At 37.8% G+C, this 21,790-nt stretch overlaps 1 protein-coding gene across 1 annotated transcript in view; it reads left to right on the top strand.

Annotated features, from left to right (window-relative positions):
- Nct (Nicastrin) overlaps window positions 1-21,790 on the top strand; it is a 31,998-nt gene that overhangs the window by 6,585 nt on the left and 3,623 nt on the right. The window contains exons 5-14 of the mRNA XM_089647173.1: window positions 303-407; window positions 693-807; window positions 3,304-3,415; window positions 4,230-4,334; window positions 5,585-5,811; window positions 8,051-8,294; window positions 14,863-15,017; window positions 16,066-16,305; window positions 17,579-17,678; window positions 21,034-21,250. Of these exons, the coding sequence (XP_089503299.1) occupies window positions 303-407; window positions 693-807; window positions 3,304-3,415; window positions 4,230-4,334; window positions 5,585-5,811; window positions 8,051-8,294; window positions 14,863-15,017; window positions 16,066-16,305; window positions 17,579-17,678; window positions 21,034-21,250 (1,620 nt within the window). The remainder of the gene's footprint in view (window positions 1-302; window positions 408-692; window positions 808-3,303; window positions 3,416-4,229; window positions 4,335-5,584; window positions 5,812-8,050; window positions 8,295-14,862; window positions 15,018-16,065; window positions 16,306-17,578; window positions 17,679-21,033; window positions 21,251-21,790) is intronic.

Below are 21,790 nucleotides of genomic sequence, written 5' to 3'. Positions count from 1 at the left end.
GAATACTACATCTGTCCTACGTCCACTCTCATCCCGGAAAACTGACTCAATAAACACTGTGACCTTCACAACACGTCTTTCATTTCGTGCCTCTCACCTGTTCCCCAAAATTTTATAATCCTAGTGTGGAAGAATAGGGAGGAAAGAAGGATGGAACTGTGCAATGATAAAATAACGCTCGATTGAATCTTGATGAGTTGTGAGCAGTGGCTGCGCAGGGTTTTTAATCAGGGTAGGTGGTAGGAAAAACAACTAATATCGGTAGTACTTATGAAATTTGAATGGGAATTGAATGTTTTCAGGTTCAACTCCTTTGACCTGGAGAACCAGTTGAAGCGATCGCTGTGCGCTGTTGAGATGGACGCCTTCATGTTCGCCGCCGTCAACAGTGAAGTCTGCACCAGGAAGTACGTACATAATTACATTTTACTTTTTATCCAACTACAGTACTCTATCACTAAATCACCTCCCAAACACCCTGCGAAAAATGTGTTCAAGCGGGGAGGGGAAGGTTAGGAAGTTGGGGAAGTACCTGGCTATTCAGATACTGGTCACCAAACACCGGGGCAATACTGAGAGTATCTTCCACTATAATTTTGTCAGACAGTTGTATTTAAATTTGAGTGGTAGTCATTAGAGCTACCTTCTGATTAATTTAGATCAATCTGATTAATGTGCTTGTTTGATTGCAGAAACCTAGCCGTGAAGAATCTGAGCAACGGGAAGTTTTGTGACCCTCTCGGAGACCGCTCCGTGTACTTCACCCTCTTCCCTCGGGGGCCCTACTCCGATAGTCCCTCGGAATATGTAAGTTGCTTCGTAAATATTATTATCAACCATACTCTATTAAAAGAAAATGCATATAACTTAGCTTGAAGACCCTTAATTCTTGATTGACCCGCTTGACATGGACAAAGACAGACGGTTTGTCTAATTAACAATTTGTTAATACAAAATAGAAACAAATGGAGATATGGCATCATTGAGCAACTAGTTAACTAGTTAGTTAGCGCCCTTTGTGGCAGCCGGACGCGTCATGCCGTCTTCCAACCGCTTTGTGTATTTTTTAGTATTTTCAAGGGAAACGAGGCAACATCCCTTTGAAATTATTTTTAAAATCAGTGAATCAACATTTTAAATTAACTTACCAATTAGTATTCAGAACTTTATAGTAATGTGATTAGAGTGCAGTGTGTTAAAAATGAATAATCGAAAATTGTGCTAAAAAATATTCTAAATTCGCTGAAGTTGAACTTGGGACGAGAATCGGTAACTGTAGGTACGCCAGATGTTTTCAATGGAATTCTTGGAAACTCTGAAAGCCCTACCAAGTGCCCAGGGTAATTTATTATCCCGACCGTTGCCTTTTATTGCGGGATATTAACATCATCATTGCACCACTAACATAATCGCCAGGAACAAGTGTACAAGGAGATGGATTTGCCGATCGTCACAGCGGTGCTGCCACGGTTTGTTATCTATGTGAGGATACTGTGACAGCGCTTGATTAGCAGCAGACACATACCTGGACGGATGACGAACCTTGTGCTGGCACTGTTGATGGGCGCGGTGCACTCTTTCGCTGCAGCAGCTGGTCCAGTTTCCTCACCACCTAGGATTCTTGCTGCAGAGTCTCCATCCTCTATCTTCGTCGAATGTCACAGCGGTGCTGCCAAGGTCTGGAATCCATGAGAGGACATTGTGTCAGCACTCTATTAGCAGCAGACACATACCTGGACGAATGACGAACCCCGTTCTGGCACTGTTGGTGGACGCGGTGCACTCTCTCGCTGCAGCAGCTGGTCTGGATTCTTGCAGTAGATTCTCCATCTTCGTGCCACCTGTTTCTGTACTTCATTTTATTTAAATTAATTTCAATATCAATTTGTAATATTTATATATTTTTTTGTAATATCTGTATCATACTAATATAGTATGTTTCAATCCGAAGGTCGCGAATTCAAATCCCGGCGTGCGCAATTAAATTTTATATGATTGATTTGTGTTCTTTCATAATTTAATCATTTAAAATTAATATAAGTTATATTTGGGGCATGTTCCAGAGTGGAAGATACTGTCAGTATTGCCCGGGTGTAAGACCACTATTCAGAATTGTATCGGTTCTTGAAATGGCACTGCCTTCAGCCTTACAACATACCTTAATTGGGGATGCCATAGTCCTACTGGTTCCAGATGGTTGGGACGCTTGTGTGGTATTCACATAAGGATTTCATTGGAGTCGGCTCATAGGAACTAGTAGTTTTGATCCCCTGATCACATCGACAGCATGAGGACAAGTGATTTCTCCAAATTGTTTTTATTTAAAATGGCACATTTGTGCCCTCCTAATTTAATTTGGGCTTCTTCAAGACAAATTCATTAAACAAATTATATCTTCCCACACCCCATTCCTTAACATGCTTCACAATTTCACCTAACCCAATGGCGATATAGCTCCCTTGGTTGTACACCATACACAATACACCGCCCTTGTGAGATTTTTATAATATTCCAAAGGAATTCCACCTCCATACAGCTTGCAAATTAACCATTGCACCTTTAGTGTTTCAACCCCTCAGGCCTCTGGCATATTGACCGTATATTTCGTAAAGATACAGTCAGAAGGTCGGAGAATTTTTGGGTACTATTTCTAATTGGCAATAAAATCCAAATAAACGGAATATTTCTGAATGTATCTAAAGATTAAAAATTGTTTTAAAAAAAAAGGTCTTGAAATATGCTTTCAAATATTATTATTACAAAAAATTTTTTAATTTTGAATGCAAACATAAAAATGTTTTAAAAAAGGCTCATCCTACGTTTTTTCGACTAAACGCAATGAAAAAAAAAAAACAAATTTTACTAGAAAAAATGTATTGTTAACGTTACGTTGTCACCCCCATTTTTTGTCATTTCATAATATAGTAAAATTCACAAAGTTTCACGAATTTTTCTCAAATTGCAGTCGCAACCTTTGATTTCATGGAGGGGTACATTTTACTTCTTGTGAGATTAATCTTTGGATTGTAATATAAAGCGTAGTGTTTTTTCTTTCTAAGCCCATTTAGATAATATTTCTCACCATTACAGTAAGGCAGACACATAAATTTCTATAAGACCATATTAACTGTTTCCAAACCGTTTAGATCATGTTTCTCACCATATTGACACAACAATAAGACCACTTATGAAAAGATCTAAAAGACCATATGAACTGTTCCCAAAAGTGAACAAATTGACTCCATCAGTCTATCTAGCTGTCGAGAGGTTAAAAGTAAAGTTTTTTTTGATTTTTGTTTCCAGTTTACTAAAAATGCCGCCAACGATACCAAAGTTGAGAGGAAAGCCGTGAAAGAAGAGGAGAAGAGTGTTTTCCTGGTCACAGCCAACATGGACGCCACTTCCTTCTTGGAAAGTAAACAAACTCTTTATATTAAATTTATCTTATGTTATATGTTATCAACTGTCTGCCTGTAGGCATAGCTGTAGCATAAACTGATAGTTATCAGTATAAGTTTATACTTATACTAGTATATCCATTCTGGAAGAACTATTCACAATAGGACTGTCTGACACAACTGTCTGACATAATTGTCTGACACAACTGTCTGACACGACTATCTGACATAAATGTATGACACAACTGTCTGACACAAATGTCTGACATAACTGTCTGACGTAATTGTCTGAAATAACTGTCTGACACACCTGTCTGATGTAATTGTCTGACACACATGTCTGGCACAACTGTCTGACACAACAATCTCTATTTGACATAACTGTCTGACACATCTGTCTGACATAATTGTCTGACTCAACTGTCTGACACAACTGTCTGACATAATTGTCTGGCACAACTGTCTGACACAAGTATCTGACATAACTGGCTGACACAACTGTCTGACACAACAGTCTGACACAACTGTCTGACATAATTGTCTGACACAACTGTCTGACACAATTGTCTGACACAACTGTCTGACACAACTGTCTGACACAACTGTCCGACAGCTTTCTGTCTACAGAGTTTTCTAAGATACTGCTAGCAAACTGAGAATTCCGACATGGTAATGGTACCATAATCAGTGGGAAAGTGTTTGGCAGGAGAAGCGAGAGTGATCAAATTTATATGTAGCGTCCGGAACGTCAGTGTCTGCAGTTCTCCAAGCAGCGCTGGACCGTGAGGAATGTGGATAAACTGCCTACTAATTATCTTTTATTCTTTTCAGGCGAGGGTATAGGAGCGGTGGGAACTGTCTCAGGGCTGGTGACTTTGCTGGCCACTGCCCAACTCCTCAACTCCATGTTTCCCGCCAACCAGCACTCTGACTATGGTAAGTCCACAACTTCCTTCCTTAGCAATGTCTCACAAACAGTTCAGATAACGGCCCTCAATACAAGTGATTCATATTCTTTTAGTATTTAGAGATGGCCTTGGGTGTCTGTGCTTCCCCCGTCAGTCTGTCAAGTTTGTTTACAATTTGGAATATTTTGGTGAAATGTTTCAGTTTTCATCAGTGGCGGCTCGTGACTTTTGAGTGCTATGTTTGAAAAATTCAACATTATTGATGTTGTTTAGTCCAAAACGATTTATTATATTTTTTCGAAAATTTGATTTTTTGTATGAAGATTTCAGGAAATTTACGTTAGGCCGTGCGCCGCATAGGTATACTGAAAATCTTTTTGAAAAATTTTTTACAAAAAAAAAAAACTGCATTTTCGGCTACGACAACATTTTTTTATTATTAGTTGCAATTGCAAAGTTTGTACATGATGTAGGTATAAAGTATAAATAAAAAAAAATCACAGTCCTCACTAGGGTTTCCTGTTCTGAGGCGGCCTGTAGTTTTTAAACTTTTGTATTTAGTTTCAAGTTGTCTTTACATTGTCTTCATAATGTTTGTAAGTTGAATATCACTTTGTTCTCTCAGCCATGTTTTTACTTTTGTTTTAAATATATTTGTTTCTGTTATTTTTTTTGTTTGATTTGGTAGAGCATTGTATAATTTTGTAGCATAGAATTAAATATTTCTCTGTGCAAAAGATGTGTTCTAACTGGGAGTAACCAGTATATTTTGGCTTATTGCTCTGGTTGAGTATTTATGCTGGGCAGTGGAGTAATTAGATATAATTTTTTTAATTTTATTAAAATATTTTTTGAATAAAGTTTTTATGAATTTTTATGACTTGGAAGTTTTTAAATATTTAGTACTGCTTTTTTAATGTTGTTTATGTTGAGGATATTACGAATGTTTCTAAAAAAGAATATGTACCTGGTTAGTTTTTTTGTAATTATGTCAATGTGCGAATTCCATCGGAGATTGATATTAATAATGCCATTTATTGTGGATTCTACACCAAAAATTTACAAGCCGCCACTGGTTGTTATACAACATTAAACTCTCTGTGCTGGTGATAGATTCTATATTAGCCTGCCACCTCCGTATATAGATGAAAATTGCATTCTGTTGAACTAATATATAAATATTTAAAACGGTATACGGATAAAATAGAACAGTGACAAAACAGATCACATTCTGCTTTATTTCAACCAATTATCATACAGTTTAATTATCCATTCCAGAAAAGAACGTTCTCTTCATGGCCCTGAACGGTGAGTCATATGACGGAATCGGCTCCCAGCGCCTGGCCTGGGATCTGTCGGGGGGCGGGTTCCCGGAGCCGGGGGGCCCCGCGCCCCCGCTAGGCCTGCGCACTCTGGGCCGCCACGTGCACCTCGCGCAGTTCGCCACGCCACACACGGACCTCCGAGCGTACACGCCGCAATATAACGACGATAAGGACGATAAGGTTGGGCAAATCTTTTTGGTTTCGTGACAAAACTGAACGTTGAAAAATAACTAAAAAAATAACACACCTTACCTATCAACTAACCTAACCTAACCTAGGCCTCTGTGGTCAAGGAGTAACATTCTCGACTATATCCAGAGGTTACTGGTTCATATCCCGGCATGTGTAAATAAATTTCATTGAATTAGTTTGTGCTATTTTACAATTAAAATAATATAAAGTATGCAGCATGTTCCGGAGTGGAAGATACACTCGGTATAGCCTTTGATATTCAGAATCGAAACATTGCTTGAAATGGCTTTAGCCATGTTTAGTAACCAGATCTAAATAGCCAGGTACTTCCCTTACCTTCCTCTCATTCATCTTTTTCCCATCCCCACTACCTTTAGCCTCACAAAATTCCCTAACTGAGGAGCGTTTTTTCGAAACTCAACATGTTATAATAATAAGTGTTTAAGTATCTTTTTTTTTGTAACAAATAGATATAATGTCGTATACGGTTCCATGATAACTCAACACAGTGACAATTCAACACACTTTTAAAAAGTGATATAAAGTAATGAAAAAAAAAAAATATTTTTTTTAACCTAACCTAACTAACCTAACCTAACCTAACCTACTTAACCCAGTTAAAAAAGTTTTATTTTCATCACTTTCCATGACTTTATATAACTTTTTAAAGATGCGATGAATTATCATTGTGATGATTTATCCGGTTACCGTCGTATATATATACAGTCTAACTTGGTTATAACGATCACGGCAATAGCGAGTTCACGGCTATAATGAGCTATTACAAAACCATATTTTAGTTAAGGCTTCTCTTCATATAATTGATGACCATTTTAACGAGGTCGATTCCCTGATATACCGAGAAAATAATTTTGTCAACGCAATTTCTGAATACGTGAATGGGTTGCTGGGTCTGAAAAGTAGTTGGAAATTATTCAAGAATTATTCTCGAAGTAAGTAGTAACAAACAAAGGGCGGGAATTTCCTATCCCGTTTGGGACGGATTCATATTTTTTATGGCACTACCTGTGTAAGATTGTCGGCTATGTGAACCATTTGCTATCCATCGGGCACTATGTAAAATAGTCATAAAGTCTGCGAAATTTGAGTTTCGCAAATTTGTTCCCTTTTTACATCTTCTTTTGCATTACAATTCATCGTCTATTTTGTTTTAAGAACCAAAAAATATGTTTATGAAGGTACCTAGTTACGAGTACCTACATTCCTGCACGGGGTAAATTTTTGCCAGTGATGCACAAACTTTTTCAGCAGAAGGCCCGCTTTGCCTATTTTACCTTTATACAGGTCGCGACCTTACAATCAGATTTTTTTTTTGTTTTCGTTGAGGGGGAGAAAGTTGACAGCGAAATTCAAGAGTTAAGGTTTCTGTTGAATTTTGTGTTATACAAGCCGGTTCTTCAAATTTGCTTCCATTTAGGAAATGCAGCGTAAATTAACCAAAAGACTATAACATAATGTTCTCAGCAAGGGTTTTCAAGAATTACCCCAAATCAAAAATATAGCCAAGTAGGCCGTATGAAATTGATTCGCGGGTTGTGCATTACTGGTTTGTGACAAATATTTTTTACAGCCGAAAACCAAAATAATCTCGCATTTAAGTGCGATTTTACGAGCGGTAGGTATTAGGTACAGCACGCACAAACTAGTGATAAAAAGATACACAATTTAGTGATATTTTTCTTGGAAGCCTTAAACCAGGTGATGATAGTTATAGTGCGTTGATTGTTTTGGAAAGGAATTTGAGAAGCATGAAAGCAAAATATTAAAAAAAACATTGATAATAAATTTGAGTAATATAAGTGTATTTTTAATTTTTTTTTAATAGGTTAAACCTACTCATATTTTGAAAATATACTGCACATTTGCGAATATATTGATAATAGAGGCATTTAGGTAGGTACATACGACTTTTAAAAAACTTTTTGGATATAATGATTAACGGCCATAAGGAGCAATTTTGGTTGGTCCCCTCGTGCTCATTATAACCAAGTTTGACTGTATGTCCATTTTATGTCAGAGGTAATTTTTTTCCAGACCACTTGTCTTTTTCAATTGCATTATATTGAAGTGAGTAAAATTAATGAAACTCAGATATTATTGTTACAAATTGTAGTTCCACCGGCGACGATTGGAGCAGTTGAGACTCTTCTGCAGTATTCACATTAAAAAATAATAATACCCGAAAACGTGTTTTGTATCTTTCCAGGTGAACGAGATGCTAACCTGGTTGACCGCCGCAGGCTCCGAAGTTGGTGTGAGAACCCTGCTGGCTCGCGGAGGCCGCCACCCGCCCTCGCCGGTCCACTCCTTCCTGCGCATCCTAAACTCCACCACCAACCACATCTCCTCAGTGGTGCTGGCCGACCACGGCCCGCAATTCTCCAACCAGTACTACCAGTCTGTCATGGACGACAAGGACAATCTCAATTATAGCTATCTAAATCTAACCAGTAAGTGATAGTTAACCCTTCGTACCTCGACAAAATAATATCATGTCATCAAATAATTCTGCTCGACATTTAATTTCAAATAAATTCTCTGTTTTTTAATGTATTTCAAAATAAAATACTGTTTTTGCAGATGAAAGACTCCTACAGATTTTAATATTATAAATCGACATAATATGCAATTAAAAATATAAAATTTTTTAACACAAACAAACGGAATGTTTTTTAGAAGGTTTAAAAGGCTTTTATCGTATAAACTCAAAACTAAAAACTTACCTTTTTAAGCTGTCGTACCCTTAAATTAAATATACCATTCCTAAGAGAAAGTCCAGTTATATCATAGACATATGAATATTAGTAGACCTGCCCTAAGTGATTAAAAGCGTATTATCCCCACTCCCCATACCGGTTCCATTGGAGCCGGCTGTGCTCGCGTATGGCCTCAAGTGAAATTTGAAAACGTGACGTCATCATTCTTGTGCGAACTATGGTCGAGGCATCATCGGTTCATTTTACGAAATAACACGGCAAAATGTTGACTTGTACTATGAAAACTTGTAAAAATAGATGTGAAAAAGAGAATAAACCCAATTGTCGTATTACATTCCATATATAAGCATTATTTTACTTTATTTTAAGCATATTCACATCGTATAATATGAATCAGTTGTTACTATCACATCGAGAAACGTCTGGACGCGAAACACAAAGCTGGTTGGTTGCTGGGAAGTAAATTATGAACATTTATAAATGTGTCTTAACCTTTTCTCTGCGGGAGACGCACGCCTGCGACGCACTGTACATGCCCTGTACGCGGGTGGCACATCTGTGCGACGCAAAGTTTCTTCGGCGTTATGGGTATGAAACATGCTTGAGCACGGTAAAACTTATACTCTTAAAAAATCTCACATCTTTACACTACTGACATCTTACGATATTTATCCATAATACGTATCCTAATCATCGATACAAAGATTTGAAGGGATCTTCCAACTCAGAGCGAAAAATGAATCAGTTTGAATTCTTCCCGCGTCTTTACACACGTTATTGCGCAGGCGCATTTTATAAGATTCTCAAACAGAGACGCTCGCCGTGTAGATTACATTGTTTTATCGAATTATTGTTTGCTTTTTCGTGGATATGAACTATTTTAATTACAGTGTACATTAAATCTGATTTATCATATTTTAAAATAAGTTCAGTTACATACATTCATTCAAACTATTGAAGAAATATAAAATTTCGTCAGTGTTAGATTATTTTCAAATAAAGATACGTGGTTAAAACTTTTTTATAGTGAAAAATCAAGTGTAAAGTTGTACAAGTTTGACTTTTTATCAATTCTTGAAAGTATTTTTATTGCCAAAATACAAAATGTCGGGTCGTGGTCTTAATGACGAAGAAATATTTGGTGCTACTTTAGAAATAGATTCAGATTTTGAAATTAGTGACAGTGACATCGATAATAATTGCGAAGCTGCTGAAATACATGAAAGCCATGATTCTGCCGTTATGCGTTGAGAACTGTTTCAAAATCACGATAAAAAAATATATTAAGTGATACATATTTACGGTGACATAATAACAGAAAAATTATTTCATTATTTTTGTAAATTTAAGTGTAGTTATTTTTTATTATATGAACCTTTTTAAGTGTGTCAATATTTCATGTATCCAGTCAAACGCGACATCGCACCCATAAATCAACCACTTACATCGCACCACAGTTGAAGAGCTCTACTCCGGCATGTTTATAATCATGTGTATCGTTAACCTTGAAATAAACATGGCCGCCCGGGCATACCGTATCAGTTACATTATGAATATATACTTCGAATTTTTATCAAGCCCCATTAATGTTCGGATTGTTTATTTATACTTGAAAAGATAATTCAAGACATAAGCGACGTATTTTTTAAAACAAATTTTAAAATCCATGCGTGATTATTGTTTAAAGTCATAAATTAGATTGATAATAAATAGCCCCGCGTGTGAACGAAGTGATACAAATTAATGACGCATAGAAAAGGTTAACTAAATACTTAAACGAAATATTCGACTCTGAAAATAGAACCGACTTTTTTTGCCGAATTTGGACTTCGCAAATTTGTTCATAACGTGGCGAGTAATTTGCGCTCCCATGTAAAAATGTCTATTCATTCAAAAGCAGATTTTACTTTTAAGAAGTAAATGGTGATATTATAATGCGAGATGCCTATTTACTGTCAGATTGATTTATTGACGAATCACAGTCAGCTTCACTCCCTTCGTTCTTCAACAGTTGATTTTACCCCTCGCCATTATCTTCTCGTCTATTAATTCCTATGTCTGTGAGTTATATTCAATTTTCCAATTATGTCCTAAATCCTGTATCTAAATTTCGCTAATAAACAATTAGATAATGTTAATTAAGTGTTAATCTCAAGTGACCTACCAGGTAAGTATTGTACTTTATATTATCTCCATAAGTAGTTAGTAATAACATAGATCACTGTAGAAATGTATTATAAGTTTGTACAGCGCCCTTGAGGTGATTTTGTACAAAAACGGCGCTATACAAGTCATCCAATTATTATTATTATTACTACCACATTACATGAAACTAAAAATCATTTAATCAAACAAAAATATTATAAAAATTGTATTTTTTTTAATGTTTAAATTGGCAAATATTTTTCAGTTGTTAAGTGTTTTAAGTGTTGTTTCATAGAATTATTTCAAATTTTTCGGGAGCGTCTATGGTAAACTTTTAAATCAAAATACAAAGCCTGATGTTCTCTCTTTCTAACACTGTTTAAATCATTTATCTCACCTGAATACAAAATGAGATAACATGATTTTTATGAGTCCGTGTCAGGCTGGGAGATATTTCTAGGAGTTTAAACACACTTTACATGAGAAGGGTAGTTCCAACTGTTCGTTCGACTGCTGCTTAACTCCTTGGGTCTCTTTGTGCCCTTTAGTACCAGAGATGTGCTTTATTTCAAATAAATCCATTTCAAATGGAAATTCAAAATGCAAATTCAAAATGCAAAATGGGTATTTTCCATTTTGCATTTTAAATGCTTTTCTAAAAACCATTTTGCATTTTGCATTTTAAATGCTTTTCTCAATGCATTTTCCATTTTAAATGCTTTTTGCAACATTCTTCCTACTATCTCCACTCATCTTTTTTTCATAAGCCCCAAATATCAGTCGGTCCTCAACCTCGCTATGAGAGATAACTTACATTTGTCAAGTTGCTCCCTGGTAGTGCCCTGGTAATTGAGTGATACCATTACAAAAAATACTGATTCAAATACTGAATATGGGGTGATGGCGCACAGTGGGCTGAAAATCGCCTTTCATAGATATAGAGACTTGAATTTTCAAGGGTCTTTTTTTACTAGAAATGGATTCTGCTGATCATTACTATGCTATAAAATTTCGTATGAAGCAATTGCGTGTACAAATGAAGGAGAAAAAAATCGCAAGTTGCGCCACAATACGAAGTATGTCAAAAAAATACAAATAAATAGTTGTATATCTGTGTGTAAGGATATTTATTTATTTATTTATTTATTTATTTATTGGTAAAGGTAAGAGACAAACAGCTTATACATAAAATACAAATATAAATATATACATGTTAAAAACAGTCAAGCCAAAAAAGTCTCCTATATTAATATTGATTGGAGATGGAGTTTTATTGCATTAAAAAAAAAAATATATATATATATATTTTAGGTGAGGAGGGGAGGAATAGGAATTTAGGATGAGGATAGGAGATGCTCTGGATACATTCCATACTATAGTATTAATTTTCGATCGTACGAGTTACTTCTATTCGATATTTGTGAAGTGTATTGCTAAAAATATCTATGTTTTGAAATTTAGTATTATATTGGGCACATATACGTGGAATTGGTGAATTTTTTCTAAAGTTAGTTCTACATGTAGGTAAATGAAACAAATGGGATTGCCGTGTTGATCTTGTTGGAATATGAATATTTATTAAATTCATTAGCTCTGGTGAGTCGAGGCCATTGTTAAGAATTTTAAATAATAAAATTTGGTCAAAAACCAAACGTCGTGTATGAAGTGAGTTGAATTTGTGGTAATTAATAGAATCGGCGTAATTTGAGAAATGTAAGTTTTGTTTATAATTAATGTGTTTAAAAAATTTTTTTTGAATTCTTTCGATTCTTTCAATGTGGGCTTGGTAAAAAGGAGTCCAGATCGGTGTGCAGTGTTCTAGGTGGGGACGGATGAACGCTGTGTAAAGGGAATATAGAGTCTTAAGGTTGCGGAAAGGTTTCGTTAAACGTATTATAAATCCTAGCATTTTGTTGGCTTTGTTGATGATTGCATCAGTGTGTTGAATGAAGTTTAATTTCACATCCAGTATTACCCCAAGGTCTCTGATAGAATCTACTTCTTTGATTTGTGTCCCGTTTAATGTATAATCAAAGGAAATTTTATTTTTGTTACGTGTAAATGATAGTTTATTGCACTTTGAGGTATTTACTACAAGTTTATTTGATTCACAGTAGTTAAAAAGATATATAATGGCCAACCTTATGATTCCAGAGATAGCCTCATTTTTAATGTCAGTGCCATACAAATTTTTCTTTAAAAAATGATAACTCCTTCATTTGTACACGCAATTGCTTCATACAAAATTTTATAGAATAGTAATGATCAGCAGAATCCATTTCTAGCCAAAAAAAAATACCCTTGAAAATTCAAGTCTCTATGTCTATGAAAGGCGATTTTCAGCCCACTGTGTGACGCTGTAAAATTAAATGTTAGATAGCAGTTTCTATGTTTTTACGTTGGCAACATTAGTCCCGCGCAAATTTTTTGTGGTTACATAATCTGTAGTCGTGGTTTTTTTGTATTTACCATCATGTAATATGTTTGTTCTACATTGATGTCCATTATTAAATGACCAAGTTGTTTAAAAATTCTATAATTATTTTAATTGTTTGACCTGAGAAACCATTTTGCATTTTCAATGCATTTTGAAAATAGGTATTTTGCATTTTGCATTTGAAATGCTTTTCTAAAAACCATTTTGCATTTTGCATTTTCAAATGGAAAAGTTTTGACCCATTTCCATTTTGCATTTCAAATGGTTTTGGGTACCCATTTTGCACATCTCTGTTTAGTACACAGTACAAAGATAGAATTAGAGTATTCTTGTGTACTTTAAAGCACAAACTGATACCGACTCATAAAAGTCATTCGATCTCCTTTTGTATTACCGTGAGATATATGATTTAACCCGTCATATCCCGGGACCGCATATGTGAGTGCGGCACATTATCTACGAATTAAAAAAAAAAAAAAAAATATGTGCGATTTTGACCCTTATGTATAAGGAATTTGTATGAAGAACAAGGTCACAATCGCTTGGGCTATTCTCGTTCTTTACGCAGCAAATACCGGAATGACTTCTAGCTTTTCAGATTTTTTACAAAGAATTTCTGTGGAATACCAACGAAATATTTGCCGCGTTTTTAGTGTCAAAGCGTCTTCTTTCATTATTTTTGATATAAATTGACTGTGGAAATAATAGATTTGAGGTATCATCAGAAAGATAGTTTTATCTAGGTACATTATTTTGATGTAATTTTTATAATATTTCACCCAAGAAAAGTGATGAAAATTAACTTCGTAAGAAATGTCAAAATTTTTACATCATAATGAATAATTATATTTTTAGCATTATTTATTTACAGGTGTCTTGTACAAAATAATATTATTAGTAACAACAGTTGTATAAACTACCAAAATCTGAAAGAATTGTTATCATATACTTATAAAATGCGACACAAAAAAAATTTAAGTGGACACTTGACGTTTGATTTTGGAATTTGAGCCTTTGGAAATTGAGCTTGGAATTTCCTGGGACACCACAGGTTAAGTAGTGTTAAAAAGTGGAAACACCACGCCTTGTATTTGCATTTAAAAGTTTACCATAAACACTTCCAAATAATTGTAATAAATTCCATAAAGTCATCGACCGCCATTGTTTGCATTTTCGCAAAAGAGGTTTGTGAATTTTTTATTCAATTTTACATGAAATTAAGTTAATTTTAAATGAAAGAAGTGACATTAAACTTTATAATACGATTGTATAAGAAGATAATTGTTATATCTCTGCTTTACTATGCAGATTTAGTGCTGGGAACTCTTGTGAAAAGTAAAAGGTTCTTTTACTATAATTGCGTTTATTTACGTTACAATAAATAAGTCTGGATTTAGCTACACTGTTCATTACCCGAGGGTTGGTAATTCTCCGTTTCTAGAAGCTTGTTGTCCGGCAATAATATCCCACAGGCAATTGCTACACTCTAGCGACATCTGTCGGACTCTGGAGTAAGCTTTATGACTGGTGCCATCTATCGCTTGAAAACCCAACTTATTACCAAACATCACAATAATTATAATAAGTTTTGTGTAAAATGATTCTTTGATACACAAGAGAAAAACAATTGTTAAAAAATTCCTCTATTAATCTACTACTAATCTATTAATGTTGTCCGCTAAATGTGCATTATTACAATTGTTATGTTTGTTTACGCAGATACCACGACCGATGGCTCTTTCCCTGATTCCCTGGTCCCCGCAGACAGCATCCAGATGAGGCTGGCCAACATCTCCACCATGGTGGCACACACCCTCTACCGCCACATCACGGGGAATGCCTACACGGGGAGCCTGAAGGCCAGCCCCTACATTGTAAGTTTACAAGAGCCTAGTTCATCAATTTGTCATGGGATATCATATTAGGAATCATGGGACCTTAATTTTTATAAAATGAGTCGATGAAGATCATTACCGGACCATGATCAATGATATAGTTTGAAATATGGATGACATTAATCCGCACGAAATGTAGTTTCAACAGAATGCCCTCCATCAAGAACAGTCGCGGTAGCCGTATGCCAGAAGTTATTTTCAAAAGGCATGTATTATTAATTAATAAGCAGACATCTTATTTCACAATAAGATTAATAGTATGTAATTGAGTTAATTTAAATTTTAAAATTAGTCAATTCTTTCTTCTCTCCAAATGAAAATCCAATCATGCTTTAAATTGATTTATATTTGTAGCATCGATGAAATGTTGTAGAAGTTTGTTTCATGCTTCCAATATTATATTTGCAAGTGTTTCCTAGGATTGAATTCAAAAGATGTTGGTGATGAAGCGTTCTTGAATGCAAGAGCAACTTTATAGTTGCCACAATGTCCAGTCAACCCTTTCTCTTCTTTCTTTTAATGTTGGTTATTGTAGTTCCTTGATCTTCATATTGCTGGTCTTTCAAAGCTCTTGGTATATTTGTGAATCGTCTCTGCACCCTCTCTATTAGATCTATATCCTATGCAAAGTTTGGACTCCATATTTGGAAAGCATATTTCAAGATAGGTTGCATATATGTTTTGTATATTTTATGTTATTAGTAATTATATTTCGACCCTTCCTACATAAACTATTGTAACCTACAAAATGGCAATTTTTAGTTTTTAATGTATTTAGTTTGGATGCTGTACAAATTTTATGTGGGAATTTTAATTTTACACTGTCATGTATCGTAACTCCTCTGTGCTGTATGACCAAAAAAAACTTTAAACTGCTCTCCTCAACAATCAGAATTTTGAAGATACAATAGTTTACGTAGAAGAAATCGATTTATTGAAAACATTTATGATAAGTAAATTTTTACAATTTAAGTTCTATCGGGCTTAAAAAAGCACTGTGGTCAGTTATGCGTTTGATATTTTGTAGGTGGACGAGCTGATCCACTGCTATCTGGAGACGTCGACATGTCCACTCCTCCTGGCCTCGCTGGGCGCACCCCCGCCTCCCGCAGCCCTGACGCCCCTGCGCCCTCCCGCCCCTCTGTATGTGGGAGTCACCTCCTGGCTGACGCAGCATCCGCAGCAGGTGGCGCTGCTGTCTGTGCTCCTGGCAGGCACCCCTGTCAACAGGACGCAGGAGTTGTGTCACGCCGAGGATATGGATCCCGTGAGTTCATGCGTTGATTCATTCATCCTGTTGTGACCCTTTTTAGGTCAAGCTCTTAATTAACCTCTTGTGAGACATGTGGGCTAGTGTAGCCCGGTGGGATGGGAATCCGTGTTCCATGATCACGGTGATGAAGTCGGTGTCTCGACTGTTGCTGACGACGAACGACGATGTCGTCATAGTTGTTGATGTGCATCACGATGGGATGCATGTATGTCACGTCACTGTGGGACGTGAATCCGTGGTCCATGATCACGGCGATGAAGTAGGTGTCTCGACTGTTGCTGAAGACAAACTACAATGTCGTCAGAAGTTGATGTGCATCACAATGGGAAGCATGTATGTCACATCACGGTGGGATGTGAATCCGTGGTCCATGATCGCCTCAATGAAGTTGGTATCTCGACACCGCATCGGTGGAGACCAAACTTGCTGAGAACGAACGACGATGTCGTCATGGTAGTGTTCATCGCTGCTGAAGACGTTGAGTCTTCCTGGTGCACCAGTGTAAAGTATGTGGTGGCCGGGGAAGATGTCACAAGGCCAATCGCTGTTGTAATCTCGCCGAGATGATGATTGGTTGAAACCTCTCCTTTGAGGCCAGGCGTAGAAGGTTGGTGGCCCATGGCAGCGCGGTGAGGTAAGAGCGGGGTGCAGGCGCGGGCGCTGTGCGCAGAACCGAACGGCTGCTCAGTAGGCAGCTAGCGCTTGCCAGGGACTGACTTACTGACTGCTTATCACTGACTGCCCTCTAGGTACCCTCGATGTGGTATTTATACAGTAGTCACACGCGCCCAGTAAAGTGTAGAACCTTTCGGACCGTAAGTAGGTAGGCTGGCGGCTTTGCTATTATTCTATATAGGTACTATACTGCTCCCGAAGATCTCAGGCGCTCCATGTACTTTCGCCGCGCGTCTCGTTTGTTTTTTTATTTGCACGCAGTTGACATTTGTCACATGAGAACGGGTTGCTGCTACGATTCGTAATAATCATTCAACATTAGCATCATCAGCTCACACGGTTACACAATGTTCCATTTGTTACCTAACCTCCGAAACCTCAACGACCGAAAGAATGACATCTAGCACGAAAGAGACAGCACAAGAGAAGAAAAACTATAAGAGATTTTGAACGGTTGTCTTATGTCTCTTCTTTTTTTACTCAAGATCATCATACATTGTGATAATTACAGTCTGTTGATTGACAGTCTGCCGTCCCAATTCATAGTATATAATCTCTGTACGAGACGAATAATTCTGTGTTTTGTTTCCAGCAATTGTACGAGTGGATGTTGGGACTGGATGGGAAGGGACACTGCTATCGAGCCAACCTCAACTACTCTATTGCCTCTAGTCCCGCCTTTGAGATTCCCGGTGAGTTGCGTTTACACTAGAACCCCGTTAATTCAAAATCCACAGGACAATCCAAATTTTGAATTAACAAATTTCCAAATAATTAGAAATGACAAGAAAAAAATTATTTCAGAAAATAACTATTCCGCAGACGCCCCTTCAAATTCAGTTAGATAGATATTCTAAATAAATGTGTGAATCAAATTTTCGCAGCCGATTACTGTCATGGCAGGCACATTCGCAAAAAATACAACATTTTCCCATGTAAATCGAAATTTTGCAGACGATTACCGTCACATTCGGCCATAATTCAAATACTCAAAGTAAATTCGTAAAAACCACAACATATTTCCGTGGAAATTGAAATTTCGCGGCCAATTACTGTCGAGGTTGGCCGAATTGCTTCAAATTCAGATATTCAAAATAAATTCACAAAAATTCAAAGTAAATTCAACACAGCCTCTAACTTCTAACCTAATAATGTAAAATATTGCCACCATGGGTGGAATTATGGTAGAGACTCCCAAGGAGGATATTGTGTTTCCACCTATGACAGCAGAATATCACCCATGCGAACACCTCGGCACAGGTTCTCCTAGTGAAGTGTTCACAGAACATTACTACCTAAGCTTCAATCATGTATGTACAGTTGCATATCACATTTCGTTCTTCTAGCATGTTTTTCTGAACACTGTATTACTTACACCAAATGTAAATATGTATACCTATAAAGTGTATGTATAAGTGAATAGATAAATAAATTTTAAAAAAATAATAATAAAAATTAAAAATATGACACATTTCGAAAATTAGGTAAATTTTTTACTCTTTTGTATTAGAACTTGATGAAATTTCTCACGGTTCAACCATGTCTCCGTCCATGAACATACAAAATTATGAACGTTATGTAACGTAGGATAAGTTGGCACGCCAATGTAATGTAGGAACATTCCAATGTTTACATGTAATAGTGAGATCTTCAGGATCAAGTAGAGGGTACAAAAACGGTAGAGCAAAGAACTCAATCTCAAGATTGTAGGGTTAATTTTCTGTCAAGTAAGGTGGGAAATCAGAAATAAAAAGAGTAAGTACTTAATCAAAATTATAATGAAACCATCAAAAGTACAACAACAAGGGAGTACAAATAATACCCATGTAACAATAGGAATAAAAGTAGGCACATACCAGATGGACTCCTGAACCAAACTAAGCTAACTTTACGTGGCCGAGAATCGAAGGAAAAACAACGGGTGGCGAACGAAAACTTGACTCCGGTAGAGGGGAACAGACCCGTGACGGAAGCCAGGACATCCTTCACTTAGTGGAGACAGAAGGGCGCAAGTCCTTCAACGCGCGCCTGTAGAATCTTCAAGTCCGCAGCACGTGGTAACCAACCAGACTCGTCTTACGGAGCCAGGACATCCTTCACTTAGTGGAGACAGGAGGGCGCAACTCCTTCAACGTGCGCCTGTAGAATCTTCAAGTCCGCAACACGTGGTAACCAACCAGACTCGTCTTACGGAGCCAGGACATCCTTCACTTAGTGGAGACAGGAGGGCGCAACTCCTTCAACGTGCGCCTGTAGAATCTTCAAGTCCGCAGTACGTGGTAACCAACCAGACTCGTCTTACGGAGCCAGGACATCCTTCACTTAGTGGAGACAGGAGGGCGCAACTCCTTCAACGTGCGCCTGTAGAATCTTCAAGTCCGCAGCACGTGGTAACCAACCAGACTCGTCTTACGGAGCCAGGACATCCTTCACTTAGTGGAGACAGGAGGGCGCAACTCCTTCAACGTGCGCCTGTAGAATCTTCAAGTCCGCAGCACGTGGTAACCAACCAGACTCGTCTTACGGAGCCAGGACATCCTTCACTTAGTGGAGACAGGAGGGCGCAACTCCTTCAACGTGCGCCTGTAGGATCTTCAAGTCCGCAGCACGTGGTAACCAACCAGACTCGTCTTACGGACTTCGGGAACAGCAATCCGTCACTTCGCGACGCGGGGATAAACAGCCATAAACTTCTAGCCACAGCTAGGACCAATCTATTTACGGTTTCAAGTCCGAAACACGAGAACTACAAACATGACCACTGGCCAACACTGGATAAAAAGCGGGGTTCCATAACCTCCACTAAAAAATAATAACCAACACGAACTATTCGTGTTAGGAAAAACCACCCCGCGCCTTTTTTAAAAGATAAGAATAACTTCTAATCACATGATTAACTCAGATTAAAACACCTTAAATGGCGAGTGACTCCTGTCACCGTCCAGCTGCCCAAGCTCACCCGGGGAGGAAGTGCCCATAAACAAAAACTTCTCTTCTTCCTTAAAAAATATTGCCAAACTTCAAAAAAAAAACACCATAGACAAAATAACCCCAATTAGGCAGGAACTACACTTGTCACAAAATATTTATGTGACAGTTAGCCATGTGAAAAGTGAAATGCACCCCCCAAAGACATGTTACTACTTCTTTACTAAGCATCCAGATTGCAGCTGTGCACCTCTAGGGGTATATTTTTTGAGTCCAAGATTACTAGACACAGATGCAATTATGACTTTGTGCGGGTGTCAAATTAAATTTTTTTTCAGTGTTTTATTGAATAGTCATTAACCTGGGAGTACTCGTCCTTGGTTACTGTAGTTAACCATCTCTTGATGGAAGGAATGCCATCAGAGATACCTGGGAAGCCACTGTATGGAACCAGTACGTTGCCAAACATCTGATGACAACCCTGATCAACTTCAGTAAAGGAACTGGGATACAGTCAAAGGAATAACTGGGAACATGGGAGATAGCACAATGGGCTTTGGCTATACAGGGTGTCCGGGGGTAAAGTGCACTAACTTTCTAGATGGTATAAGTAAAAAAGATAAATATTCCATTGTTTTTTTCCCATTCAAAAATATTTTTCCATAGAAGATTTTTTCTTCATACAAACAATTCAACTTTTTTTACCTTATAAAGTTGAAATTTTTTTTATATTTGTAGTACCATAATTTAGAATCTCCTCCTGAAGTTAGTGCATTTTACCCCCAGACACCTCTAAAGCAGGGTACTCACCAAGAGTGTAGCACCGTGTAACGTAACTGATACTGTATCAATCTGCAAGTGGGTACGGCTCGTCCACGGTAACCGCGTATCCAGCTACGAGCTCCCGGATCCGCCTTTAGTGCTCGCAGTGTGATCGCAGTGAATCCGCCGTCGGCGGCTTGCTGCGATCACACTGCGCTCCACCCGCGAGCGGCTCGCAGTAGGCTCGCGCCTACGTACTCACTTGATACAATATCAGTTACGTTACATGTTACACGGCTAGATGAGTACCCTGCTATACAGACCACAATAATAATGATGTAATATTTTTGTCCGTAGATTACGACTTCAAATCAGGCGTGTACTCCTCGTGGACGGAGTCAGTGTGGGCGGGCATGTCCCTGCGCCTGCTAGTGCTGCCGGCGCGCCACTGGGAGACGGCTACGTTGGTTCTGGGATGCGTCGTGTCGCTGCTGTCTCTGGTATTGGTGCTGCTTACTCAGAGGCACCTTGCCGTGCTGCAGAGTCAGGCCAGAGACTCGGTGGAGACTGACTCGTGAGTGAACCATATCTCTATCAATCTTCTGGCGTCCAGCTTTGGAAATTCTTCTTTAGTTATTGCCTCGTTCCTGAGGCTCCTCCAGTACCTTCGCGGTACTGGGCTGCGTGGAGAGCCAAGGATACGTTCCAGCTGTAGGTGATGTTTCACACCCCTAGTCTTATGAGCCATGAATTACAGGAAAGGAACGAAGCAACTGCAAGCGGTGTTTACGCAGCATGTCAAGAAGCCGCATTCTGGATAATAGGATTTTTAATTCTTGGAAAGAAATCAAAGAATATGTTAGATATTTTCTATCTACAAATTTTGTACAGTTCATTTAGATATGTGAGAGTTTTTGAGCAGGTATTTAATGGTACGTATACATTTGCGTACCGAAACGCGAACCGACCCACGGAATTGCAAGCGGCGTTTCGCGCCATTTGCGGTTGCTTCATTCCTTTCTCATAAGGTTCAGTTTGGCAGTTCGGCTCGCATATGTATACGTAGCATAAGAATGTTTCCAGTAATTCTGCACTATTAACTCAAAAATGCAAA

The sequence above is a fragment of the Hesperophylax consimilis genome, chromosome 26 (genome assembly GCF_061612785.1).
Source record: "Hesperophylax consimilis isolate HC1 chromosome 26, BYU_Hcon_1.0, whole genome shotgun sequence".
Taxonomy (NCBI): Eukaryota; Metazoa; Arthropoda; class Insecta; order Trichoptera; family Limnephilidae; genus Hesperophylax; species Hesperophylax consimilis.
This window is presented reverse-complemented; position numbering and strand designations above follow the sequence as displayed.